Below are 12349 nucleotides of genomic sequence, written 5' to 3' on the forward strand. Positions count from 1 at the left end.
CCAGGTTTAAGGCTCATGGTCTTTTCTCTGCCTTGCCCAGTCCCCTTCCTGGATGCCCTTTTCTCTACCCCTCCTGAAAGTGGCATAGGCCATTTCACCCCACCACTCCCAGCTGAGCAGGCCACTTTCTCATTTGACAATTTGGGGGACTCTCTGGATACTTCGCATGGCCTGAGGTGTACTGGAATCAGAATTGGAAGTTCAGACCCTGATTATGCCCAGGTCCAGTTCAGGAAAGGAACTACCATGTAGTGGGGAGTAAAGGAAGAGAGGAAAAAGGCAGACTGCTCTTTTCCCTTGCTGAATTTTAGAACTGAATTTTTCTAAAGGGGAAATAAAACCAATAGTGGATCACTGGGAAATTTTACATTCTAAAACTGGTACAGTACTCTAATTCTAAAACAGCAGGGAGTGGTAATGTAAGGAAAGGGATGAAAGCTGAAGAATATAATTAAGCACTTCAACTTTTTCTCTTTGCTCCCCTTTCTGTTTCTCCCATCCTTCTCCCCTTGCAAACAGTGCAAGGGTCCTGAAATGTAGGGGTATTTGCACCCCCTTTACCTCTGGGCTTTATTGCTTCAAAGCATGAGCTGAGGAAACACAAGTGGCTAATATTCTAGAGATAAAAACAACTCCAACATTTTGCCCCGATTTTGATTTTTCCTATGAAGATGGGCAAAGTCTTTTCCAGAAAGAATGGTTCACTCATGATTGTACTGAGTGGGTTCCCTTGAGAGTGATGATGAAATCATCTGACCTCACAGTTATACAATTTAATTTACCACAACTGCCTTCTTTCAAAAGGTCCTTTGTTTAGTGGGAATTCATCTTAGATCTTGACCATATTGCATAGGGACCCCAAAACACAACAGGAAGGAAATGTACATTTTCTGGTGTGTAAGAAAATGTGCCAGTTTTTATATAACCTGGCTAACTCAGTCTTCTGTAGGACAACTAATAGAATCCCAGAAGTCCAATGGTCCTTTACCCCACAGAGCAAGGAGAGAGGAGAGAGAAAAGAATGAGTTCTGTAGCTCTATTTATTTCATTAGCATTTTAGACATAAATAGCTAGCTGTTTTATTTCTTAAGAAAAACACAGAAACAAGAAAAAACCCTTTAACTCTTTTCTTCTATTTAACTGGCTATTTGTAGGCTCTTTACCTTCTTATCACCTATTCCTCCTACTTTCAAATAACAAGCAAAAGAAAAAGGTGGGGAAATACCTACCTTCAATATCTGACTGAAATTATTTTTTGGAGCATGATAACAATAGCAGGAAAGTATGAATGGCAAAATGAGACCCTTTAGGGCCTCATCGAGAAAATCCAGAAGCCATTTGCACTTTTCTCCAATTTTAATGTTTCTCCTAATACTCAGATTCAAATATTTTGGGTTTCTAAATAAATTCTGTATTCTAAAAGTCAGTTTTATTCCTAATTTAGGATAATTTTTAACCAGATATGAATTTGCATAGAGTTGTCATATCACTTTTTATTAGTTGTATTTCTTGCCTCCTTTCTATGCCAAATATCATTTTACAAGTAATATGTTTTTAATAAGATTGAGATCCAAGACACTTGTACAGGAATACTTAGAAAATTCCTTCTCATAATAAATTGGATTTGCTTCAAATTCCTGAGAAGACTTCACATATCTCTGTAATAGATAATATTTGGTTTGGACTCAAGGGGCCATGACTTTTTTTTTTCCATCATTTTTCTTTAGTGGAAGCTGAGGTGGTTATGTTAAGAATTAAAGAGCCTGAGTTAGGAGAAATCTGTTCTTTCCAATGTTCCCTTCCAACAACATACTGTTGTAACCTCTAGAAAATCACTAAAAGTTAATCCGTGGGAAATTATCAGTCAAATTTCCTAAAACAGATGTAGGATATTTGCCAAAGCTATTTAGTGACGATTGTATAGGTTTATGCAGAACGAATGTGGGTGTGGACAAAGGACACAAAACCCTCCAGAAATACAAGTTAGTAAACTGTGATGAAGGAAAGCTTACCTATTACCAAATACAAGATTGTTAAAGAAATATTCAGCAACTGAAATGTAAAAAACATGTAAAACATATATGCAAATAAGAGGTGCTCACAAAAATGCAGGGAAATGGCAGAGGCTCAGGGGAAAAAAACCTTTAGAAAAAATCCCCATTAACTCAGATATTTGCATTGATTTTAGGTGAAATGAATTTATTTTGGGTAATCAGGTATTTTGCAAATTGAATATTAGAAAATTTTTCAGTGAACTGGTATAATTCCTAGTCTAAACTTTGATAGATAACTGCCTCACTTTTCCTCTAAAAGACCTTATCAATTTAAGTTCTACAGCCCAACAAACATGGGGTATTAATAACGCTTTAATTTATGCAAATATGATTGATAAAGATGTCATCTCCTTCATTCATTCATCAACCCACTGATTAAATAAACATACATATACTTAATATATATATACAAATATATATATTTTTTCTAATCACTGTCTATATATAGGCACTGGGGATTGAGCACTGAATAAGATAAGGAAGCTAGTTAAGTGATAGAGGAAAACAACATTTTGAAGGCCTGGATGGGAAAATGAGCATGGTATATCCAAGGAACTAAAAGAAACCCAATAGGAATGGATCACTGAGATTAAAAAAAAAAAAAAAAAGAGAGGATGAAAACATAGACAGGGCCCAGATCATGAAAGCCTATGCTAATTTTAGATTTTATTACAAGAGCAGTGGAAACTATTGGAGGGTTTTAAGGAGGAGAATGTTGGTGATATGGACAGACTTATATTTTTAAGAAGACTTTTCTACCTGTTTGCAGAATAAAAACTGAATAAAGCAAGATCAGCAAAGAGGCTATTATAGTGGCTTAGTTAAATTATACTGTTGATTTGAACCAGCGTGGTGGCAAAAGGGGTGGAGAGAACAAGGAAATTTTAAGTGTTATTAGGAGATAGCATCTATCAAAGTTTCGTGATAAATCAGATGGGAGTAGTAATTGAAGGAGATATTGAATGAAAGATAACTTTCTGGGATTTGACTTAAGCTCCTCCATGAGGGGTACTTTATATTGAGACAGAAAACATTGGGAGTTGAGGAGAAAAAATTGAGTTCATTAGTTTTCATTTCTTCGAACACCTGTGAAGGTGAAAATTAGTTTTCATATGTTCGTATCTTAGAACACAATATGTACTCAACAAATATTTATTAAACATTTTATATTGAATAAATAACCCTTTGCTCATTTTTCAACTGTATAGACCTTAAAAATATAGGCTATAGGTAAAAAGGAATGAAGTCCTGATACATGGAACAACATGGATAAAACATGAAGATATTGTGCTGAATGAAATAAGCCAGACACAAAACGACAAATATTGTAGGATCTCACTGATATGAAATAATTTGAACAAGCAAACTCGTAGAATTAGAAACTGGAATATCAGTTACCAGGGTCTGGGCTGGGGTAGAGAATGGGGAGTGAATGCTTAATTTGTACCAAATTTTATTTACTTTTATGGTAAACTTTGGAAATTATTGAAAATTTGGAAATGGATGGTAGTGGCAGTAGCATATTATTGTGAGTGTAATTAATAACACTGAATTATGTACGTGAATGTGGTTAAAAGGGGATATTTTCAGTCATATTTATGTTACTAGAACAAAATTTAAAAGACAAAACATAGTACTGTACAACAAGGTGAATCCTATTATAAATGATGGACCCTAGTGAAAAGTACAATAAAGAAAATGTTCTTTCATGAATTATAGCAAATGAAGCACAGTAAAGATGGTATTAATAATGGGTAGTTTATGGGGAAAAATACACCTAATGTAAACTATAGACTATAATTAAGAGCACAATTTAAATATTCTTTCATTAATTGTAACAAAGGTACCACACTAAGGCAGTGTCAACAATAGTGGGGTATATGGGAATGCTGTATTTTTTACATGATTTTTCTGTAATTATACAACTTCTCTAATCAAAAAAAAGTTTTTTTTAAACTATGGGCTTTAGATTCAGAAAAGCCTGTGCTTGATTCCCAGCTTCATGCTCATCACATTAGTTCATCTTTCTGAGATATAATTTCCCCATTTATAATACAAAATGGAGGGGAAAGTGGATAACATTAAGTCTACCTACAGGGTGTTGGTAAGGATTACTGTTACTATTACTACGATAATTAAGAAATAAATAACTATAACTAATAATAAGTTATGGGCTCCCTTTTCATATTAAAGATATTCATTCACTATTGCCTATAAAATATTTTTCAACTTTTTTGTCTGTCATTTAGAGATCATCTTGGTTTACTGGAATATTTGCATTAATAAATCTTATATAAAGTCTATCTTTTCCTTTATTTTTCTTGTCTTTTGTCATGCTAAAAGGAGCTTTTCCTTTCCTACTATTCTACAAATATTCTCCTACATTTTCTTCTGGCAGTTTTATTTTTCTTGCACTTATATTTTTAATAGAAATAGGATTCATTTTCATGTATGGTATGAGGCTAAGAACATACTTCCTCTACCACATAAATGGTTAGCCAGCCAATAACCCAATTACTGTATAATATACATTACCTACTTATTTTTAATGCCACTTTGTAATGTATTAAATTCCAATATCATCAAATATTCTTCCAAGTAACTGAAGAAGAGTATCCAGAAGTATTCTCTGATACATTATTTATAATAATGAAAAATTATGACCTCATTAATTCATCAATAAAAGACTAGTGAAATAAATTATGATACATTCATGTAATGAATTATCCAAGACTTCAATACAATAAAATGGATCTACTTGTACTTACATGGGAAGAATTCCACAATATATTGGAAAGCATAAAATAAAAGCAAAAAATATGTTGAAAAGCAGTATTGCCTATATTTATAAAACTGAGATAATGAAACATAAATATTTTCATCTGTATATGAAAATGTTTGGAACATATGCACCAAGATTTTAATAATATAAATCTATCTGTATGAGATAGGATAGGATAGACCTATGAGAGTCTTTCACTTTTTACAATACATCTACAGTGTTGTAATAATTTCAAGAAGCGCAGTATTTTTATAATCAGGTAATAAAAAAAGAAAAAAAATAAGCTTTACCTGCAATGGCTTCATAGAGGCCAGCTTTATACCCTAAATACTCATACTCTTCGAATCTCTGAGGCCCCTCACACAGGGCTCGGCACTCCATATCTTCACTGAAGTAGTCTCTTAAAGCTTGTTCAAAGTACTTGATAGCCAGCTCAAAGTCATCAGCCTCATAGTGTTTAACTCCTGTACTGTAACTCACCTACAAAGAAACAGGAAAAAAGTAATTTTTTTTTCCCCAAGGGGATTTTGAATAGTAGACTCAGGATCATTTTGATTCGTGGTGTCATTGGGCTCTAGAGCCAATGAGGGCAAAGGATTTCTCTGGAAGATAAAGTGTGATTTCCCTGGCTTCCACTAATTGTAAATAATGAATAATCAAAAACTCACAGAGTCATTACCTAGAAAACAGATTACCAGGGCATGGTGTGGGGATAGGGAATGGGAAGTTAAAGCTTAAAGTGTATAGAGTTACTATTTGGAATAATGGAAATGTTTTGGCAACAGATGGTGGTCATGGTATCACAACATCGTGAATGCAATTAACAATGATGGAATATATATCTGAAAATGATTAAAAAAGGAAATCTCTGATTGTATATATATGGTTACAGAATAAAATCTTTTAAAAATCTATGGAACCATACTATACAAACAGTGAACCCTAAGTTAAATCATGGACTTTAGTTAATAGGACAATTATTAAAATGTGCTATCAAAAATAATATTAGTGAGAGGTGGCACTTACTGAGCAAGTCGACTGCTGCAACAAATCGACACCAAGCAACTTCATTTTCTTCCTGAGTACACTCAAAGGCTGTATTTTCAAAATGTTTTGCATTGAGGGAGGGCCATGAAACAAGTGCTATACAATGGCTGTGGTTAGAAGTGAGAAGTGACATCCATTTCCAGGGCTTGCTCAATTGGTGGGGGGTGGGGGGCTTCCATGTAAAATCTTCCTTTCTCATCCTTTTCCATCCTTTTCTGTAGTGATCTTCTAAGATCTCTAGACCACATATTATGAATGGTGATGTGAAAAGTGAAAAAAGGACTTTCAACATATTGGGATACCAGGTAAAATTTCATTTAAACAAATGATTAAGCAGCTTTAAAAAGCAGAGTTTGAAAATTAGCTGAAATGGATAAAAACACTAGACTAAGAGGCTGAGAAGCCATAATGTAACCCTGTGCAACTCACATTAGCCTCAACTCCTATGTGTGAAATTTTAAAATTGGAGGGAGGGTAGGGTGATGGGGAGGGAGAGCTGGCTCAGTGGGGTTTAGAGACAATTATATCGTGCAATACTTTTCACCATATTATACTGCTTTTCTCAGTTCATTTCATATTTTCTCTCAATTTCTTTTCAACCCTGATAATTATAATATTTCATCTGAGAACTATGAAAATACAAAATATTACTTGTTGGAAATTGGGATAAATTTGAGGTATTCATTTATACAAATCTTTTGTAAACCGAATGAAACTTAGAAGCATCTAGCCCACATGTGAGCAGGGATCCTCCAGGGCTCACCAGGTGGGGTTTGGCTTCTCGATCTACCAACTGGGATGTTTCCACTCCAGCCATTGTTCTGTAGTTCTCGATGTCCTGTTGCATTTCCATGTGCTCAGGGTTGGCCATGAAAAAGGTGTGGGCTGCTTCCACTGCTTTTTCCAGCTGGTTAAGCTAGGGAGATAAAAAGAACCAAATGAAGGCAACTATTTCCAAACAGCATTCAGATAAATAAAGTGATTAGTCCACGGTCCCACAGCTTGAAAGTGGCCAGATTAGGATGCCAGTTCATATTCACTGTACTAAACCTCTGTGCTCAAATACCAGGAGGCTAATAAACCATTTCTAAAGTTTTATGTGGATGTTCTGGCTTTGATGAAAATGAATAAAATAATTTTGTTCTAAATTCATTCTGTCCCCCTTCTTTTCTAAGCCATCTGTATTTTCCAGAAAATTGAATCTAGATGCCTCTGTTTGTTTTATTATGAATCAAAATATAGAGCTGCCAGAGATGTGCCCCCTCCAAACCAAACTAAAGTTTTCAACATTTGAAAATTTTTTTCTTTTGTTGTTGTTGCTCATTTTGCAGTTCATCCTGAGCTAGTATAATCCAACCACGACTTTCCAAAGGTTGGGACTGGGCATATATGTCCCCACCACTAAACTTGTTATCAGGTTTTAGGAAGTAAAAAAAAAAACACATGGAAGTATTCAAATATTCCAGTACATAAAAGATGCTAAATGCAGTGCATAAAATGCTCTACCTTACTCATTTGATTGAGATATTTGATTCTCAACTTTGATTCTCATTAATAAAATGGAGTATTTTAATAACTACTATATGAGACTATAAATCTGCCCCAAAAGCATTTAATATACCACTCTTTATGAAACAAGAAATGATACATTTTTAACAAAATGGAATTAAATTTACTCAATTGAAGATATTTTGACAAATGCTTTAGACATGAAGAATGCCTACAGACCCCATATCAGATATATCTGAATGAATATTCACATTGGTAATTTTTTTCTTGATGAAATTCAAAGTATGTTGCATCTGTTTTAAAGTATGAAAAAATGAAAACTTATTATGTTGAACCACTAACTATTAAATCACAGAACAGTAGATGAGGCTTAAGTAGGACTGCTTTTAGATAGTCTCACCACTCAAGTATCACTAATAAACAGAAAGAATATGTTCACGGGTCCCCAGTCATTGCACTCTGGAAATACATAAAGAATTGTAGCCTTCACTACAAAAAAAAATGTACACTACTCTATTTCAAGGCTTGGCATGTTAGGTTTTAATAGTAATAGTAATTATAAAACCTTCTCATTTATAACCCTTTAATATATAAACTCTTGGCTATTGACTTTTCTTCCATTAAAGCCTGCTTGAAATGAGGTTTGCCCATCAACTTTTATATTTGTCCTCAACTCTGTGCTCCCACATTTATTTTGGCTGTTAACCTTAATAAGGTTGGATCTGGTTTCTTTCTCAATTTCAATTTTTTCTATTTCTCATGTGGCAATTCAGATAAATATGCATTGTATGGACATCTACATAGTGACAAATATATAGGTATAGGAAAAAGAATGGGTTCTAAATTGTTTGTGTATCTGCACTCATTGGCAAGTGATCCTGGAAAAATTCATTTAGACATTTGTGTTCAGTTCCCTCTTATGAGAAAAATGCCGATAAAATCCCACACAATCTACTACCTTATAGGGATTTTGGAAGGATTTAGTTGTGTAATGCATATGAATATGCTTCAGAAATTACTAAAGAAATAAGCAACAGTATATAATTATAAATGATCTTACATTTCAAGGATGTGAGTATACTCCCATTAATGAGAGGTAGAGTTTATAGCTTCCATGAACACACAATTTAAGGATATAGTAAAGTATTTGTGGTGGTTGAAAATTTTTTTTTCAGTTGAAAGACAAACTAAGTTATGAACAAGACAGATTAGCACTAGTGTACTGTGTTCTATAGCATCAGTCATTAAAGCTGATGGAACACAAAAATTGATGTTCTTCACTTTCTTATCTCATGCCTTTCCTTAGTCCATTTCAATGACCTGGAATCCTTAGTTGCTCTACCATTCCTTACTGAAAACAAACCTATTCTATAAGACCAAGCTTAAATCCTGCCTTCTCTAAAAGACCTTTCCCCAGCCCTCTAGCTATAATCAAGAACTGCAATGCCATCTTATCCCTTATGTATTTACTGACACTTATTATACTCTGCTGTATACTATATCCATCTGTGTATATTTGTTTCTCCCAGTAGAGTCCTCTGAGGACCAGGACTACATGGCTTATTTATCTTTTTATTTTTCATTTACTTTACATAAAGATGATTTCTATGATATAGTTAAGAAAAGAGAGGGAGAAAATCTTCCAAGTTAATCTTGTACATACAAAAAGGTATATAACATGTGAGGGTGTGTCATAAGTTCTAAATTATTAAAAAGAGGTAAGTTTAATACACACATTTCTGCTGTCTAGTATTATGCATTGAGAATTTCCAATACTGGTTATTACAAATGAATGGAATTCAGTGGTTCTTGAAAACCGTCAGTCAATGTTGACTCCCTGCTTCTTTTCCTTAAATTTGACCGCAGTGGCTTTTTGCTTTATTTAGTGTTTTCCCCCTTTTATAACTCAATCATCTTCTCCAATATAAATACAAAGAGATTCCATGACTTACGGTTAAGCCATAAAAGTCCTTCACGAACTGACCATGATGTTTACATTACTGTGAGCCACTTCAGGAAACTAGAATTGGCTGCCAGAGTCTACACAATAGGTCACTGCTTTAACTGGCAGTCTGATATCTCTGTGCTCTATTTTGGAAATTAGCTATACATCTGAAGTGGCAGGAGAACATGTGTGTGTAACATGTAAGGCCATATTGGATTGGGCTTTCAGAAGTCTTGTAGGTAATGGATTTCAGCTACTCCACTGAAACAAACCATAAACAAACTGTATTTAAAGGCTCCAAACTGGACCTAAAATGACAAATTACAGGAGAGGGTAATTCTAATGTAAGAGTAACTATACATTAGAAAAATTAATTATGAAACAAGGAATAATTGAAGAAGGGGGAATGAATTGACAATAAGATGAAACTTTCAAAAGAGGCAACTGCCCCCTCTGAAATATGAGAAAAATTGGTAGGAAATGCCTTCCAGAAGTACTGGGTCATTTCATCTCAGGGTATGAAGAGCTAAGGAAACATTTTCCCCTGCCAACCCAGAAGCACAACGGTATGTGGCAGTCATACTACATGGAAAAAGAAATGAACACTGACTAAATCAACACCCTACTAACATTCAGAGTTTTCTGTCCTTGAACTGGTGAGTGAATGGAACTCCTCTGACACCAAATCATTTCCATAGCCAACAGTAAAGAAGGCATTGCTAAAGCACATGCTAACTGCTCCAAACCTTCAGTAGCTGCCCAATGCCCACAAAAAAGATTCTTGAAACTCTGCATCATGATATTCAAGAAGCTTAAGTTTTTGGCCTCAGCCTATCTTTGTAGCATAACTTCCTCCTTTATGCCATTATGCAAACTTATCCCTGCAAACTGGGTAAATTTTATGTCTCCTCATCATTTCCCTATTCAAGAAAACACACATAGGCCTAGTATTCAAATTAAAACCAACTTCTTTATTTCACTCATTCACTTACTCAGGAAATATTTATCTTGTACCAGTTCTGTGCCAGGCACTATGATATTCAGTGATAATTAATACCTAAAAGGTCAAGACAAGATCTTTGTTTTCTTGGTGCTTACATTTTCCAGGAGGGCACAGACAAATCTCAAGTAAATAAGTACAGAATACTATTTCAGATTATGATAACTACTATGAAAAAATAAATGACATCATCATCAGCACTGGCATGAGAAGGGGTGGGAAGAGATCTCTAACTTCAAGTACTATGTTCTTTGTATCAAACTTTCGGACTTTATGGGCAAGCACATTTTTTTAAAAGCACATGTGTAGGAGGAACTCACACAGAGTTGCCTAATTTTATTTTGCTAAGTAAAACATCAATAAAAGAATAGTTGCATGAAATAAGTAATCTCAAATTTTAAAACATGAATTAATTTACCATTACGAAAAATTTATTGCATTATCCTTATTTTTCTCACTTTGCCATTAGACCACTGAAAACTTTGAAATTGCACCAGTATTTGTATTAAGTGTGGGAGCTATTGCCATATACCAGACTGAAGCTGATTTCAAAATCTGCCTGGGTTTTAATGTCTATGAATATTAAAAACGGAAGTATATTTATAAATTTTCTTAGCAGATTAAGTGCTCATTGAAAATGGGTTTCAATAATGATTATTCAAATCCTTGTAGAAATAATGTGCTCAAAGGACACCTGTTATCATCTATTAACTGATTTTATAAATAATAACTTTTAAAAGTGTTCAATAACACAATGTACTAACTTTTTCCCTTTCTTCTCTATTCCCTCTGTTACTTTCTCCTCTTCAGCATTTTGCTCATCCTTGCTATGGCAATATTCTCAATTCAGAAGACAGACACATAGCACAAAAGAGGAAAAAAATCTAAAACTTCCAAGTGTAGGGAAAATATACAAGTTCCCTTTCTATTGAATTAGGAAAAATATAAAGCTCAAATGTTTTGAATATATAATTGAGACCATCTTGTGAGACATGCAGCAAAAGAAAGGGGCTCATTCTTAAGCACATTAAAGTATGTAAAAACCTCTGTGTACTTCTGAAATTGAATATTTTTTATATTTCTTCTGAAGGCCTTTTTAAAAGCATCAAGCCTGAGTTAAGTAATTTCTATTGTTCTACTGAAACGTGATTTTCAATAAATTAGGAAATTCTTTGTCTATTTTTGCCACCCTAACTTTGGGAATTCATATAACACCATGCATTACATTTTGATGAAGTGCTATACTTTTTGCTTCACCTCTTTAGTTAAGTTTCACAAGATAGCAACTTTATGAATCTTTAACCCCACATCACGTTTCTTATCAACTGGAAAGCATTTTACTAGACACAAAAAACTTACTATTTCTAAGTCACAGCAGAATTTTAAAATTTTACCTAGTACTATATACTACACAGGCTGGAGAAGAAAGAAGTTACAAGATTATAGCATGTACATCATGCTAAACAATAAAATTTCATGGGTTAAAAACTTTATACTTCCTTTGATGGAGGTAGAACATTTTGTTATAATAGTAACCCCACACGTATTTATAAATGGTTCAGCACTTGTTAAAGTCTACAAATTTACCTCAAATTTTTGTCACCCCAATAGTATTTTCCTTCACAAAACCAAATAAATAAATAAATAAATAAATAGTTAAAATAAATTGAACAAAATAGTAAAAGAGTACTCAAAGAATCATGAAAATTTGAAACAAAATTTGGAAACTGTTTGACCTACAGAATTAAACTAAATCCTGGAAAATAGTATTTCAGATGTCAAGAGGGGCTATTTAATGAGAATTCTTTCTTATTTTAGGAAATTCCTAAACATTGCCATATAATACTCTCAGATTTTTAGAGAGTCAATAAAAAATAGCTATATGCAAAGCAACTTAGCATTCTTTTTTCACAATTATTGGTGATAAGACCATCATTAATAGGATTAATATAACTTGTAAAAAAGACATGCTATATTACTTTTATAATTCAGTTACAGGGAAACAAAGTGGT

At 33.8% G+C, this 12349-nt stretch overlaps 1 protein-coding gene across 1 annotated transcript in view; it reads right to left on the reverse strand.

The window, feature by feature from the left end:
* P3H2 (prolyl 3-hydroxylase 2) overlaps positions 1 to 12349 on the reverse strand; it is a 184946-nt gene that overhangs the window by 33126 nt on the left and 139471 nt on the right. Inside the window, exons 2-3 of the mRNA XM_004469615.5 lie at positions 6647 to 6799; positions 5127 to 5316 (exon numbers count right to left, since the gene is read on the reverse strand). Coding sequence (XP_004469672.1) covers positions 5127 to 5316; positions 6647 to 6799 — 343 coding nt within the window. The remainder of the gene's footprint in view (positions 1 to 5126; positions 5317 to 6646; positions 6800 to 12349) is intronic.

This window comes from Dasypus novemcinctus, chromosome 4 (assembly GCF_030445035.2).
Source record: "Dasypus novemcinctus isolate mDasNov1 chromosome 4, mDasNov1.1.hap2, whole genome shotgun sequence".
In the NCBI taxonomy this organism is placed as follows: domain Eukaryota; kingdom Metazoa; phylum Chordata; class Mammalia; order Cingulata; family Dasypodidae; genus Dasypus; species Dasypus novemcinctus.